Below are 16,516 nucleotides of genomic sequence, written 5' to 3' on the forward strand. Positions count from 1 at the left end.
AGGCTGCCTTGGTAGGAGATGGGATTGTTACTTGATTAGAGTTTGTGGGATTTTAGTTCAAATACATCCAGAATACCACCACAGTGGTTCATCATTCTTCATTGTGCCATTTATCTGTATGCATACAGAGGGCCTCAGGTTCAATCTCTACATAAGCCCGGGAATGTCCACTGCCTACCATCATAAGTGTTTATCTGGTAGTAGCCCTCAGAGTGCTTCTCACATGCATCCTAAATTTGCACTCACCTTTGTTTTTAAACACGGTCCTGACGGACAAATATGATCTGATTAATCCTTACAGCAAGCCTGTACGATATGCTGCTGTTATTCTCCCTGTGTAGCACATTATAGCTTTTCTAAGGCTATCCAGCAAGCTGTGATGTGAACCTACTTAGTACCTTAGCTTAACTTAACCCCTACACACCAAGAGTGTCAAGAGTTAGGCTGTCTTCCTTCCCATGACTGCTTGAAATTTTTGCTTTCTTTGCCTGTATTCTGTCCTGTCTAATATTTCCTTTCCTTTCCTGTCAGATGACCTTGATGATGATGATGATGATTCTGATACTCATGACAACATGGCAAGTAACTGGTTCAAATAATATCTTCCTGTTTTGGAGGTTTAATATGTTACATACAGGGATGCAGGTGGCGCTGTGGTCTAAACCACTGAGTCTTGGGCTTGCCGATCAGAAGGTCAGCGGTTCGAATCCCCGCGACGGAGTGAGCTCCCGTTGCTCGGTCCCAGCTCCTGTCAACCTAGTAGTTCAAAAGCATGTCAGAGTGCAAGTAGGTAAATAGAAGCGGCATAGTCATGCTGCCCACATGACCCAGAAGCTGTCTGCGGACAAACGCCAGCTCCTTCGGCCAGTAAAGCGATATGAGCGCCGCAACCCCAGAGTCGTCCGCGACTGGACGTAACGGTCAGGGGTCCCTTTACCTTTACCTATGTGTTACATACACAATCACATCCTTTTTTGTTGTTGTTAAAAAGTTAGTCTCCATAAGGGTAAAGGACTTTGGCCTTCTTTGTGGAAGTTCCATCTAGGCCCCTCTAAGCTATTATTAAATTCCAGTTCACTTTTCTGCTCATGAGATCACTTGTGAGAAGAAACATGAAATGTCTCAAGGTCTGGGCTTTTTGGGAGGAAAGGGTGGGCTAGAAATTTAATTGGATATTTAATAAATACATAAGCAGGGCACTGGGCCTTTCAGTGAAAAAGGTTCCCAAAGTGGCTGGCGTATAATTTATTTACAGGTAACTTGCATCTTATGTTACATTCTTGGTCTTCATGCTTATAAGCAAAATTATGTAAACCCAGAACTTTCCCTAGAAAACCATTTAAAAACTGTTTAAAAACTCACTGCAGTTACCATTGAGGGGTGAATGAAGTTCTTAGTCTTCCTCCTCTCCCTCACTGGATGCTACTGCAGATGATACAAGGACCAGGAGGGTTGACTGATAGCTAGAAGAAATGCTTGGCTGTGGTTCAGATCCAGAGGTGGGTTGAGTGGATACATCTGTTGCTGTTGCTGCTGGTTTATTTCTGAGGAAGAGTCAAAAATTCAGAGTGTCTGTAATCTATTCCAGCCCTGTGCAATGCAGAAACGACAACATATATCCCTCTATGTGTGTGTGTATGTGTAGTCATTTTGGCAGAGGCTTCACAGGAACAACAAAAAAACAAAAAAAGATGAATGAGTTGCATTGCAGGGGGTTAGACTAGATGACCCTCAGGGTCCCTTTCAACACTTTAATTCAATGATTCTATGCTGCAAGAAAATAGTATTTTTATTTGGTACAGTTATTAAAGTGTATATAAACAGAGAGAACAATTATAACAACAGATGACAATTAAAGCAAAATTATAAAACTGGCATGTAGACCAAGTCTAGTTGCATGTGGGATAAAATAACAAAATCCAAGAAAGGGCTATCAGTGTTATCAAATTATCGGATCTAGTTCCAGATTTGCCAGGCTTTCAGTAAAGGTTGTCTTGAAAGTGTAGATGTTGTAAAAGAATGCCAGACCATATAAAAGTGTCTGGCAGTTAGTTCTGTATCTCAGGCTAGGCGTAATTTTGTTCATTCTAGCTATCTTCCAGAGTCAGGGGTATTGAGCTCCCAGTGTAAGATGTTTTCCATTGAGTTGCCATGATAGTTTGAGCTGCCAAGGTTATATATAAGACCTTTTGCCAATATATCTACATTGGCATCAGAAGTATTCACAAAATTTAATTTTGGACAACAAGCCATAGTGTCTTTGGTATATTTATTTCCATGAAAATCAAATTCCCTATATCTTGCACCAACTTGCATTCCCACTATACGTGATAACATGAACCAAGTTTATTTCAGCCCCTCTGGTAACTAAGTGATACAGTAGCACCTTGGCTTACATTACCCTCGGGTAAAAGCAGCAAACCCAGAAGTGTTTCGCCGCGCGCATATGCGCAGAAGCGGTCCTTCTGGTTGCAGAAACCTCGGGAGAAAACATGTTTGACATTTGCAAAGGAAGGTGATATTGTCTGTAGGAATTTCAAGGGTTATGCCCTTGATGCATCCAACTAAATCAATTGCCCGCTTCTCTACCTTCTGTAAAGTCTGTTTTTTCCAGCCATCTGATCAACTCTTCCTTTTCTCCTTCTGGATCAGGAGGTAGACCTAGATGGGGAGGAAGGAGTGGGGAGTGAAGTGGACATCCATCTCCCTCAGTCCCTGGAAACCTGCTTGCACATGAACATGGTTTACCAGGAGGTAATTCAGGAGAAGATTGAGGAGATCACCCTCTGGCTGGCCCAGAACAGAGAGCAGCAGGTCGGTGTTGTGGTGGGGCTGCTTTAAGAATACTCTGGAATGTTTCAGCTCTCTCTGGGGATTTGTGGAGTTGTGTTGTAGCCTGAACAAAGCAGATTCCTTGCTAGGGATTGAAAATAAAATTGCCAATATAGTAATACAAATCTGTGGTGAAGCCAGATTTGGAAGGCTGGTCACCTCACCTCAAAAGGAACATTGCAGAGTTGGAAAAGCTTCAGAAAATTGTGACCCAAATGATCAAGGGGGAATGAAGTGACACCCTTATGAGCAAAGGTTGGGACCTTTTAGTTTAGAAAAAAGGTGAGGAAGAGGTGACATGATAGAAGTTTATAAAATTTGCAGTGCATGGAGCAAGTGGATAGAGAATAGTTTTACAGTACTCCTCTCTCATAACACTGGAATGTGTTGACATCCAAGGAAGTTGAATGCTGGAAAGTTCAGGAAATATAACAGAAATGATTTCTTAACTGCAGCACAGAGTTAAACTTTCTCCAGCAGAAGACAGTGATTGCTTTAAAATTAATGGACAAATTAATGGAGGAGCAGAACGCTCTCATTGGCTATTAACCATGATGGCTGTGCTCTGCCATCACAACTGTGCCTCTGAATAACAGTTGCTGGAAGGGTGAGGGCTCTGGTGCTTTAAGTTTTTTAATTATTATTTATTTATTAAATGTATATACACTCTTCGCCAAAATATCTCAGGGCAGCTCACACAATTAAAAAACCCTAGATAAAAGCACTAATAAAAAGTTTAAAAACACCCTCTTCTCACTGTGGCCAACCAGATGCCTGCAGGAAACCCAGGGACCACATTGTATTCAGTAAACGAGACCTGTGTGTAGCTATAAATAAATATTTTATGCTATCAATTCCCTTACATTTTCATAGTAGGAATGCATACAAATATTTTAATGGAATATCTAATATGACTGGATCACATTCACCTTTTTGGTTAATTAATGAAACTCAATAGTTTGATTGGATTTTGAATGACTGTGCAATTGTTACTGTTTTGAATCTTACTGTGCTATTATCTTCCTCAGCGGGTCATGCAAGCTGCTCTTCCGAATAATACTTTTTATAGGGTAGGAGGCAGTGGGGTTGAGTTCATTGAACCTAGGGGGTAGTGGCCCCAAAAAGTTTCAGAACCGCTTCCCTAAACTTCTTGCATTGTAGGGGGTTGGACCAGATGACCCTTGGTGCACTTTCAAACCCACAATTCTACGATTCTTCTTCTCTGTCTCTCTTTTCAATGCCTTGCAGGAAAAGCTGACATGGGAGCTGGCTGGGACGAGAGGCACTAAGTCAAGCGACAGCAAAACCTTGCCAGCAAATATGTTTCTGGGCCATTTCATGAAGCCATACTTCAAGGACATGACGTCAGGGTTCGTAAGTATCCATTGCTGGCCTCTCTTCCTCCTGGGGATGGAGGTGGACAACCCTGTCTCCTTTCCTAGTTTCCCGCCCCCTTGTCTTATGGCAAGATTGATTGATTGATTGATTGATTACGTTCATATCCCACCATTTCTCCAAAGAGCTCAAGGTGGCATATGCATTTAGATAGATTGTCATTGTACATAGTACAACAAAATTGAATGCCTTCCCATAAAAACAAAAACAAAAACAAAAACACTACAGCCACACATACACACACATACACACACATCACAATTTCTCACCCCTCTCCATTTTATCCTCACAACAATTCTGTGAGTTACGTGAGGCCAAGGCAGTCCTTGTCCCTAGGCCACACCCAGTGTGCTTCAAGGACGAATGAGGATTTGAACCCTGCTCTCTACCACTTCCTAGTCCTCATTTAATTCCCACAACAACCCTGTGAGGTAGGTTAGTCTGAGGTAGGTTAGACAGTGACTAGTCCAAGTTCACATCCAGTGAACTTCATGACAGTTGGGCATTTGAACTCTTCTCTGTCCCAGTTCATAGTCTTCATTTAATCCCCGCAACAGCCCTGCAAAGTAGGCTAGGCTGAGTGAGGGAGTGGACAAACATCACCTATTGTTTCATGACTGAGTGGGAGACTTCAACACTGGCCTTCCAGGCCCTAGCCCAATGCTCCAACCACCATGCATCTTGGAAGATGAAGAGGCCAAATTCTGGTGCTTGATACTGCTCTTTGTTTGCAAACCAGGTACCAATGAGATCATTTATACCAGGGGGGGCTGACTTGAGACCTCCCAGTTGTTGCTGGACTTCCCCTCATTGCCCCGATCTCTGGCCATGCCAGCTGCAGGGGCTGATGGGAGCTGTAGTGCAGCAACACATAGAATAAGATAGGCTCTCCCCCCCCCTATACACCCACTTGACTGCTTTGATTAGGAGAGCTGGCCCTCTTAACAGTAACCCTGTAATCCCTGTTCTATATCTGCAATACATCCATCCTTTAGTGCAGGCACCCCCAAACTGCGGCCCTCCAGATGTTTTGGCCTACAACTCCCATGATCCTTAGCTAGCAGGACCAGTGGTCGGGGGAGATGGGAATTGTAGTCCAAAACATCTGGAGGGCCGAAGTTTGAGGATGCCTGCTTCAGTGTGACGGTGCCTACACTTGGGAACTCCCTGCCATTGACATCAGACAGGTGTTTCCCTGTACTCTTTTCAGTGCCCGCTAAAAAACTTTTTTGCTTAGGCAAGCCCACCCAGATTTTTGGAAATCTGATGGAAGTTTGAATCTGTTTTTAATCTATCACTGTTTTAACTTTTGGAAAGTGTTAAATTCTTCTTATTTATAATATTTAATGGTGGGTTTTTGTGTGTGTGTGTGTAAACTGCTTTGAGGTTTGTTTGTTTTTTTACATTTAAGCAGCACAAGTTTTTTAAGACAAACAAATAATAGCAACCCATGACCATGCAAACACTTTTGACACTATGCAGACACTTTTGAAAACCACCAGTGGGGCTTGTCTGGCAACAGAGATTGAGGACCAAAGTGGGATTATTTTGTGACATCTGTAGTGCCCTTTCTCTCTCCCCCTCCCCCTCTTTAGGGCCCTCCTGCCAACAGTGACACCAGGGAAAAAGCAAGACAAGGCATCAAGTCTTTTGCGGAGCTGCTCACTATCAAATGTAAGAGGGATTTGGGGAGCTACAACAACATATTTATTTTAGGTTTGAATTGATTGAAACATTCAGCGTGAGCTGACTTGGCTTCTGGAACCATGGAATTGTAGAGTTAAAAGAGGACCCCCACCCCACCCCAAGGGTCATCTATACCAATTCCCTGCAATGCCAGAATCGCAGCTAAAGAATCCCTGACAGGTGACCAACCAGCTTTTCAAAACTCCAGCAAAGAAGAGAGCCCACCACCTTCTTTCTCTGTTACCAACAAATGGAAGCCAAGGGAGTGAATGACGATGGTTGGATTTTTCCTATCAGCAGCAGGGAGTCTAGTCCACTGGGAAAAATGGGGCAAATGACCCACCAACCTCCGTCTGCCCTTGGTCAGCCCCCACTTGCCTGCCTTATAACAGCAGTCTGGGGTGGGGGTGCTGTTGGATAAATTTATAAAGGGTGTGCCCCAGCTGGGGTTCCCAAAGGAACACCAAATAGACACAGACTTTAAATGTGAAAAAATAAATATTAGGCCTTTATTGATCCAAACGTATGTAGGAGTCAGTCTCCTGAAAAAAATCAGGGGCAGGCTGCAATTTCCATGCTCTTAAATCTAGTCTATTGTACACTGCTAAGCTACACATGTAATTACAAAATAACCAAATGATTACAACAATCTATCCCATCCAACATACTGTCATCATTCTTAAACCACTCAAGAGATCCTTTGGCTCTTTTCACCTGCCCACCCCTACCTTCTCATCTATGACTTACACCAAAATGTTGGAAGAATTTATATAGAGTTCCCCAAAGGAACGCCAGTAGACACAGGCTTTAAGTGAGAAATTAGGCCTTATTAATACAAACATACATAGGGTTAGCCTCCTGAAAAATCAGAAAGAGGTTGCCCTTGGATGCTGTCGGGCACCATCTTTTATACGTGTCCAGCTACATAGCTGATGACCACTTAATCAGACAATTTCAGCAATTCTTCCCTTCACAGTTAAACAGTTACAACATGTTGGCATCATTATTAAACCTCTCAGAGATTGTTTGGCTGTTCTGAGCAGTGCACCCCAACCTTCTCATTCTATTGCTAACACCAGAATGTTGGAGGAATTTGTAAAGGGTGTGCCCTAACCCACGTTCCCCAAAGAAACTCCAGTAGATACATGTTTTAAATGAAAAATTGCTTTCAGTTATCTATCAGTTATCAGTTATATCTTTGTTCTCTTCTTTACCCAGGACTTAGTGTAACTACAGTGGTACCTCGGGTTACAGACACTTCAGGTTACAGACTCTGCTAACCCAGAAATAGTATCTCGGGTTAAGAACTTTGCTTCAGGATGAGAACAGAAATCATACGCTGGCGGCACGGCGGCAGTGGGAGGCCCCATTAGCTAAAGTGGTACCTCAGGTTAAGAACAATTTCAGGTTAAGAATGGACCTCCGGAACGAATTAAGTTCTTAACCTGAGGTACCACTGTACTGTGATTGGTTGATCTGCTAGTATTTTGTTCTATTGTTATATCTTATCTGTTTACCTTCCATTCCTTTCAGCTGTGCTATGAGCTGTAACAGTACACAGTCGTGTGCACATTTCTACTTAAAAAGAGTCTGTCTGTTCTATTAGGAAAGGTTTAGTAAAGCTCACACACAGATTTCAGGCTGTCAAGCTCTAGCTGCACCAAATGAATTCAGGGATGGAATAAGAATGGGGAGATACTCCTACAATAATGGACCCGCCTGCCAGCTTCCCCTTCCCAGCCCCAGTGTTGCCCTCTCAGCTGGGAGGAGGAGGATGGGGGCAAAGCTAGATTGAGTTGGTTCCACCTCTCATAGGCTTGGGCTCCCTGTCTTCCACCCCACTAATCCCAAATAGGAACATAGCCACTACTGAGAGAGAGATGGGGACAGACTAGAGAGAGTAGGCTCTGCCTTTTGTTGCCCCTAGCTTCACCTCCCCTTGGGCTCCTGGCCTTCCTTCCTGCTGCTTGATGACCTTCTGTAACACCTTCCCCCCCCAACCCCTCTTGGTCTTCCATAGGGAAAAGCCAAGAGAAGCTGCTGCTCCGTCAGTCTGTCGTGAGTGACCAATTGCAGCACCTGCTTCAGCCAAAGCTCTTGAAGTAAGTACAGAAGGGGGCTCCCACAAAGCGCTCCCCCATCCCAAAGAAGTGGGGCTGGGAGAGCAGACTATTCTGTACTGAATCAGGGCCTTTGCACCATCTAGCCCAGAAGTGTCTTGATTTTCCAATTCTTGTTACCTCTTAGTTGTATTTATTTGTTCAAAAACGTTTGGACAGTTGACTTGTGGCTTATGGAGGGGTTATGTTCTGGGGATATCAAATAAAGGTGGAACCCCATATAGCCCAAAACAACCCTTTGAAAACCGGGAAATGCCCTTTAAAAACATGTCACAGCACTTAACTGCTTTTAAGCTTTCCACCTTGCTTCCTGGGTTCTGGCTGTCTGAGTTTCTGCAAGATCCCTCAATAGTCTCCCAGAGCCTGGCAAGCAACTCTGAGAGCTTAAGAGTTCTTTCCACACCTGGAAAACTGACATGGAAAGAGCTTTTCAGTTCTCTGCCTTCTGTGTATTTAATTTGTGCAATTTTAGCTTTGTAAAGTTGAAATCACACAGGTTATATGTGCCTAATTTGTGAGTCATCTATACTTTGCCATTCCTCATAGTTCAGAAACAGTGGGGCTGTGCTTTTGTCTTCAACAAAAATAGCATTTGCCTCGTGAATATTCACAGCACTTTGAGACTGATGCTCATTTCTTTGTAGCAACACAAAACCCCAAGGTTTCTAGGTTAAAAATGAATTTTCCCTATCCGAGATATGCCTTAGCTTTGACTTGTGTGCAAAGGAACTGAAATTGAACTTGACATGAGTTTTAGGGCGTGGTTGAGAGATACAAAGTTTGGTGTCCAGATTTTCTAGTATTGTTCCCACTGCATTTGTTGCATGATTCTTTTTACACATATGTAAATGTCTCTTAAATGTTTTGGAAATGTTTCTGACCAGGGTTGACTATCTCAGCGAGAAGCGGGAAAAACTGAAGGATGAGATGGGGAGGCAGATTTTGTTGAAGCAGATCCAGGAAACAACACAGGAAATAGAAGATATAAAGTAAGAAGCCTGCTAATTATTATTTTCATAATTATTTATATCCTGTCTTTCCCCCAGGCTGGAACTCAGGGTGGCTTATATAAATTAAAATGACACAGGCAAAATTCTAAAAAGTAAAAACATATGAAATACATTTGTCAAGGAGTAATTGAATTGTGATAGAAATAAAACAATATAAAAAACAAATTTCTTAAAACACAAACAGTAAAAATAGCACAGCATTATTTAAAAGCCCTTCCATTTTTTAAAAAAACAAAAAACCAACAATCAGTTTGCAAAGGCATGTCAGAATATCTTCACCTGCTAGCAGGAAAACAACAAGGAGGGATGTTGTCTATTTTCTCTAGGAAAATTATTAAATTTATCAAGGGACATTATTAAATTAGTTTATGTTACCTGCCTTCCATTTTATGAGGCCTGCTGAAATTCTCTAGATGGCACTGACCCTAAATGGCTCCCTATGTACCTAAGCATGCTATTTGTTGAAGCAGAAAAATGGCAAAATATACAAGGGTTAAGTATTATTCTTTTAATGAGTCAACACCTTTAGTAACACCATCACCTGTGCCCCAGACTTATGCCAATGAGTGATAAAACATTTTCCATTACCAAGTAGAATTTTTCAACCATCTTACAAGAAAGTCCACTATGGCATCTGCTTGGTTGTGACTGTAGCATACTGTGATCATCCCTAAACCTAACTAGATATCATCATTATTATGTAAGAATTCTGCCTCTATATTTAGCTAGGTTGCAGATCTTGTCTAGTTTCTCTAGGAAGGGAGTTCCAAAGCCTAGGAACAGCCGCCATCAATATGGCCCTCTCCTGCGGCTCCACCAAGTGGGAAGTTGGGCCTGTGAGGGTGCCAGAACTGAGAGTTAAGGTCCCACCTTGCAGCGCTTAGTGAGTGAGCAAGAGGGCAGTAGCACAGCTCACTCTGCTCCCTTGGGTGCTGGTTTCTCCCCTAAATGTCGCTTCTTTCTCTTGCGGAGTCTAGCCAACTGCCAGATGAATCTTTGTTGGGGAACAGGTTGGATGAGCACGACTGGGAGAAGATCGCCAACATAAATGTGAGTCATTGTGGGCAGGGGTGAGGTGGGCTCCCCTTCATTGCTTTAAAAAATCCTGTGATGGGGCAGCTATGGAAGGAGGGTGGCCCCTTGCGCTTCATGTGGCCTGTGGCCTTTTTATTCGTGGTGCAGGCTGTGTGGTCCCTTTTACTCTCCCACCTCTCCCTAGTTTGAAGGAACCCGCAATGCGAAGGAGTTGAGGAAGTACTGGCAGAACTTCGAGCACCCCAGCATCAGCAAGAGGGAGTGGAATGAGGAGGAGGTCGAAAAGATGAAGGAAATTGCCACCAGGCGCAACTGCCAGGACTGGGAAGCCATCGCCCTGGAGTTGGGGGTGAGGCCCATGGATTGGGCTCTTGACTTAGGGGTGGGAAGGAGTCTGGGGAAAGATTGAGGTTGAATCCTGACAAGACAGAAGTACTGTTCGTGGGGGACAGGAGGCGGGCAGGTGTGGAGGATTCCCTGGTTCTGAATGGGGTAACTGTGCCCCTGAAGGACCAGGTGCACAGCCTGGGAGTCATTTTGGACTCACAGCTGTCCATGGATGCGCAGGTTAACTCTGTGTCCAGGGCAGCTGTCTATCAGCTCCATCTGGCATGCAGGCTGAGACCCTACCTGCCTGCAGACTGTCTAGCCAGAGTGGTGCATGCTCTAGTTATCTCCCGCTTGGACTACTGCAATGCGCTCTACGTGGGGCTACTTTTGAAGGTGACTCGGAAACTACAACTAATCCAGAATGCGGCAGCTAGACTGGTGACTGGGAGCAGCTGCCGAGACCACATAACACCGGTCTTGAAAGATCTACATTGGCTCCCAGTACGTTTCCAAGCACAATTCAAAGTGTTGGTGCTGACCTTTAAAGCCCTAAATGGCCTCGGTCCAGTATACCTGAAGGAGTGTCCACCTCCATCATTCTGCCCGGACACTGAGGTCCAGCACCGAGGGCCTTCTGGTGGTTCCCTCGTTGCGAGAAGCCAAGTTGCAGGGAACTAGGCAGAGGGCCTTCTCGGTGGTGGCGCCTGCCCTGTGAAACGCCCTCCCAACAGATGTCAAAGAAGAAAACAACTACCAGACTTTTAGAAGACATCTGAAGGCAGCCCTGTTCAGGGAGGCTTTTAATGTTTAATAGATTACTGTGTTTTATTTTTCTGTTGGAAGCCGCCCAGAGTGGCTGGGGAAACCCAGCCAGCTGGGCGGGTTATAAATAATAAATTATTATTATTATTATAATATTATTATTATTAATGCTGCTGTGCGAATATTATTCATTGTTATTTATTTAGAGCAGTGGTTCCCAAACATTTTAGGGCCCCATCCCCTTGGTTCCATAAACACCCCCCCAGTGCCCCCACCCTAGCCTTGTAAAAAGCATTACAGTGGTACCTCAGGTTAATTATGGAGGTTCGTTCTTAACCTGAAACTGTTCTTAACCTGAGGTACCACTTTAGCTAATGGGGCCTCCCACTGCCGTCGTGCGATTTCTGTTCTCATCCTGAAGCAAAGTTCTTAACCTGAGGTACTATTTCTGGGTTAGCGGAGTCTGTAACCTGAAGCGTCTGTAACCTGAAGTGCCTGTATTCCGAGGTACCACTGTTTTCAGAATAGTGTTGTGCTATGCTCAGGAATAATACACAATAAAACTCAAAGCAGTCCCAGTTAAATGCACATTCATTTAAAATCCAGTTAAAACTATTCAGTTTAATTAATTCAAGAAAATTGATGCAGTTGATCCGGTGATACTAGTCTGATGGTTATTTACACAGCCTGCTGTCCCCTTGCCTATTAGTGTCCTCCTGTGGAATCCTATTCCCCGCCCCCCAAGGCATTAAAACAATGCACCCAGATAGGGAGTAGATCAATGATCAAAGAACTAATCTTAGAACGGAAACGATGGACTTTAGAAATTAAGTGGGGAGGTTAGCAGTTGCTAAAAGTTTGAGTTAAGTAACCTGATTTTTAAGGTTGGTGCCTGGCAGTTTTGTGAGGGGAAGGCATTCCACAAGTGGAAGAGCACCCCTAGTAGTATGTTGATGCTTGGCCTATTTTCCTGCAATGCCCTCTTAATGTGCTTTTTGCCCCTGACTCTTCCTCCCTGGGAAGGCCAACTTGGGGAACTCTTAACATGGACAGCTGCTCCACCTGTGCCTCCTCTTCCACCTCACACAGCCTCTTCTTCTCCTCACCCCTCCTCTTTGCTTTCCTGTACTCTCCAGACACAGCGCACAGCTTTCCAATGCCTGCAGACGTTCCAGGCCTTCAACAAGGAATTAAAGAAGAGTGAGTGGAGCCCGGAAGAGGACGAGATACTCCTGCAGCTGGTCCAAGAAATGAGGGTTGGGAAGCACATTCCGTACCGGAAAAGTAAGTAGTGTCCTTGGGGGAAAGACCCTCCTCCTCACAATGGCAGTACCTCCCCTTCTTTCATAGCTTTCCATGTCAAGACTGTGGCCTAGCTGTTCCTGGATGAGGATAGCCTGATTGCTGTAGTCCATGCGTTTGTAACCTTGAGGAAGGACTACTTCAGTGTATTCTGTGTGGGGCTGCCCTTGGTTCTGGTTTGGAAGTTCCAGCTGGGGCATAATGCTGTGACTAGATTGAAGACAGGAGCTTCTGGCTGAGAACATGGGACACCCTTGTTAAAATAGCTGCATTGGCTGCCCATCTCCTACCAAGCCAAGTTCAAGGACCTTGTATTATTTGCAAAGCCCTGAACAGCTTAGGTCCAGTGCACCTCTGGGATCACTTGAACACTTATGATATCCCAGTTTGAATGCTAAGAACCACTGGGGCATTGTTGGCTGCTCCCCAAGTTGGTGAGGCTCAATTGATGACAATGAGAAACCAAGCCTTTAGTGTCCTTGGCCCAGTCCTGTGGAACTCCCTGCCGCTAGAAAATCTATGGGTGCCTTCCATGCCAGCTTTTAAAATGCCTGCTGGAAACGTTTCTGTGCTGCCACACCTACACAGGCAATTAAGAAGATGTTTGTCTACTGACATTTCTTTTTAATTCTTTTGCTTTTGTTGTTGTTGTTTAGTCGTTTAGTTGTGTCCGACTCTTCGTGACCCCATGGACCATAGCACGCCTGCTTTTAATTTTTTACTGACTGGTTTTATGGTTTTGTATTGTTGTAAACTGCTGTGATATATTTCTATGATACAGCAGTAGTAAACAAACAAACAAACAAGGGGCACAGTTGTTCCTGGGATTTCCTGGCTACTGAGCAATCAGAATAATAGTAACAATATAGTAACCTCAGCCTCCTTCCTTGGAGGTTTTAAAGCAGAGGTTGGGTGGTCATCTGTAAGGGATGCTTTAGTTCATGGGTAGGCAAACTAAGGCCCGGGGGCTGGATCCGGCCCAATCACCTTCTAAATCTGGCCCGCAGACGGTCCGGGAATCAGTGTGTTTTTACATGAGTAGAATGTGTCCTTTTATTTAAAATGCATCTCTGGGTTAGGAATTTGTTCATTCCCCCCCCCAAAAATATAGTCCAGCCCCCCACAAGGTCTGAGGGACAGTGGACCGGCCCCCTGCTGAAAAAGTTTGCTGATCCCTGCTTTACGTGCAATTCCTACATTGCAGGTGTTAGGACTGGAGGATCCTTAAGGTCCCTTCCAACTCTGATTCCATGTCATAGTGGTAAATGGGGCAAGGCTCCTCCTGGTATAAAAGACACCCTCTTCTATCCATCTACAGTTGCCTATTTTATGGAGGGCAGGGACTCCGCCCAGCTGATCTATAGGTGGACCAAGAGAGTGGACCCCAACTTGAAGCGAGGAGCCTGGACTCCAGAGGAAGATGCTGTAAGGGCCCTTTTCTGTTGCCTTCGTGGGAGGGGATTAGTGTAAACCTAATAAGCTGATCTTTAGTCCATATAGCTCAGTATTGTCTACACTGACTGGCAGCAGCAACGGCTCTCTAATAGTTCAGTCAGGGAGTTGTTTCCCAGCCCTACTTGGAGATTGAACCTGGGACCTTCTGCATGCCAGTCAGGTGCTCTGTCACTGAACAATGGCCGTTTCCCTTTAACATAAAGTTAGATACTAGTCCTCAAGGTTCTGAACAAAGGACTGAATTAAATAGGAATATATGGGAAATTAAATAGGAATATATGGGAAGTACTGAGATGGATGAGAGAGATATTCTGATGGGTCTTCGGAGACAGCAAATACTATATATCCTTCAAATTTATCAGAGAAATGTTAATTTAAATATCCTCTTCACAAGCATTCCTGTATGGAAGGTGGAGCAAAAGCATTTTCTGTCTCAGAAAGGGAGCCTAGTTTCACTGAGATTGGGTGGGTAAGGCTTTCTTATCGAGCAACATCATCTAGCATCACTATGGGATTTCAGTAGGTTGTTTCCATAATAAAAAGTGTACAAGGTATTTGTATTTTAGACTATTATATGGGCTCAAGTCCAGTGATAACAGAGCTGGTGATATGGGAAACACTTTCCTAAAAAGGGTAGACTGACAGAGCCCTGCCAGGCATGGAAAGAGCAGCTTTCCTCTCCACAGAGAGGCACTGACACTTCCAGCACTGTTGTCTGCCTCCTTGCCCTAGTCATCCTACCACTCACATTGGGAACTGTGACTCTAACCACTACATCACCACTACCTCTCTCCAGCATAGAAGAGAGACATTAGTGCTTATTTAGACTACACATCTAATGCAGTTCTGTGTTTTTCAATGCAAGTTGTTCAAATACCTTTTAGGTAGCAAGCGACCACTAAGCTTAATAAATAATAATAAATGTCATGCGAAGAATTGGCTTTTGTGTCCCGTCCCCCAACAGATGCTGCTGAAGGCTGTTGCTAAATATGGAGCACAGGACTGGTACAAGATTCGGATGGAGGTGCCCGGCAGGAATGATATCCAGTGCCGAGACAGGTCAGTGTGTCCCCCTCACATGAAAGATGGAGCAAGCTTGTTTCTGCTGCCCCAGAGGGTAGGGTTCAAACTGACAGATTGACTGAGTTGAGGTGCAGTGGCCTGAGGACAGAAGGAGTGTAACACTCTGTAACATCTTTTTCTCTCCCCCCCCCCCCACAATTGCTGCAGGTATTTGCATGCCCTGCACTGTGAGATCAAGAAGGGCAAATGGAGTGAGGAGGAGGAAGTGAAGCTCATTGAGCTGACTGAGAAATATGGAGTGGGTAAGGCGGCTCTTCCTTGCAGGGAGTTGGACTAGATGACCCTTAGGTGTACCTTCCAGCGCCACAATTCTATGATTCTATTACCTTGGAAAGTGGCAGACTCTTTTTCCTTGGAGAACTTTAAAACTTGGGGCACAGAAATTGTAGTTCCTGGGATTTCATGGCTAGTGTGCAATCTGAATAACAGTAAAAATAGTTGTGCTGCACTATTGTCATTCTACATGTTCTCCTCAGCCTCCTTCATTGGTGGTTTTTAAGCATAGGTTGGATGGCCATCTGTCAAGGATGCTTTAGTTGTGATTCTTGCATTGCAGGGGGTTGGACTAGAGGACCCTTGGGAACAATTCCAACTCTACACTTCTAAGATTTAAGATATAGCAGGTGCTGGGATCCTTTAGCCCTCTGGATGTTGCTTGGCCACAACTTCCATCAGTCCTTGCAAGCATGGCCTATGACCAGGGAGGAAGAGAGGAGTTGTAGTTCAGCAACACCAACAACTTCCCAGTGCAGGTGGTTTATGGTGGGTGAAACGGCTGAACTGCTTCTTCTTCTACTTCCTATAGGTCACTGGGCAAAGGTAGCATCTGAGTTGCCCCATCGCTCAGGGACTCAGTGCCTCAGCAAGTGGAAAGTTTTGCTGGGCTATCGGGTAAGTTAAACTTCTAGAGTCCTTTTGGGATTTGGAAGTGCTGCCATAAATATAAGAACATATAAGCAGAGCCCGTTTAAGGCCAATGGCAGTCATCCAGCCCAGCATCCAGTCCTCACAGGGGCCAGCCAGATGCCCCAATGGGAAACCCCCAAGCAGAACCTGAGTGAAATAGCAACTCTCTGACTGTTGTTCCCCATTGTCCAGCATTCAGAGGTACAGTGTCCCTGAGCATGAAGGTTCTGCGGTCATGACAGACCACCTTAAGAAGAGCTTGGCTGCTGGATAAGGCCATAGGGGGCCCATCATAGCCCATCATCCTGTCTTGAAGGTGGCAACCCAAATATCCCAATGGAAGCCCACAAGCAGGACCTGAGCACAGCAGCACTGCTCTCCCCACATGGGATTCCCAGGAACTGTTATTCAGAGGCATTTACTCCTCTAACAAGGGAGGTAGAACTTTCTCTGCAGTTTTCAAGGATAGCCCCACCTAGAATGCATTTCAGCAGTTCGTTCACCCACATCCCTAGGTTACCAAGGCAGGGTGGGGAAAGGGTGCAGTCAGCTCGGAGGAAACTGCCTTATTCTGATGGTGCCTTTGGACCATCTAGCTCA

At 44.7% G+C, this 16,516-nt stretch overlaps 1 protein-coding gene across 6 annotated transcripts in view; it reads left to right on the forward strand.

Annotated features, from left to right (window-relative positions):
* The window catches only part of SNAPC4 (small nuclear RNA activating complex polypeptide 4), a 42,823-nt gene that overhangs the window by 13,509 nt on the left and 12,798 nt on the right, over window positions 1-16,516 (forward strand). For all 6 annotated transcript variants that reach the window (XM_035113164.2, XM_035113162.2, XM_035113166.2 and 3 more), the window contains exons 3-15: window positions 532-578; window positions 2,653-2,814; window positions 4,081-4,206; window positions 5,823-5,901; window positions 7,934-8,015; window positions 8,918-9,022; window positions 10,021-10,093; window positions 10,263-10,427; window positions 12,307-12,454; window positions 13,791-13,897; window positions 14,892-14,986; window positions 15,158-15,252; window positions 15,816-15,901. In XM_035113164.2, coding sequence (XP_034969055.2) covers window positions 532-578; window positions 2,653-2,814; window positions 4,081-4,206; window positions 5,823-5,901; window positions 7,934-8,015; window positions 8,918-9,022; window positions 10,021-10,093; window positions 10,263-10,427; window positions 12,307-12,454; window positions 13,791-13,897; window positions 14,892-14,986; window positions 15,158-15,252; window positions 15,816-15,901 — 1,370 coding nt within the window. The remainder of the gene's footprint in view (window positions 1-531; window positions 579-2,652; window positions 2,815-4,080; window positions 4,207-5,822; window positions 5,902-7,933; window positions 8,016-8,917; window positions 9,023-10,020; window positions 10,094-10,262; window positions 10,428-12,306; window positions 12,455-13,790; window positions 13,898-14,891; window positions 14,987-15,157; window positions 15,253-15,815; window positions 15,902-16,516) is intronic.

Source organism: Zootoca vivipara, chromosome Z (genome assembly GCF_963506605.1).
Source record: "Zootoca vivipara chromosome Z, rZooViv1.1, whole genome shotgun sequence".
Taxonomy (NCBI): Eukaryota; Metazoa; Chordata; class Lepidosauria; order Squamata; family Lacertidae; genus Zootoca; species Zootoca vivipara.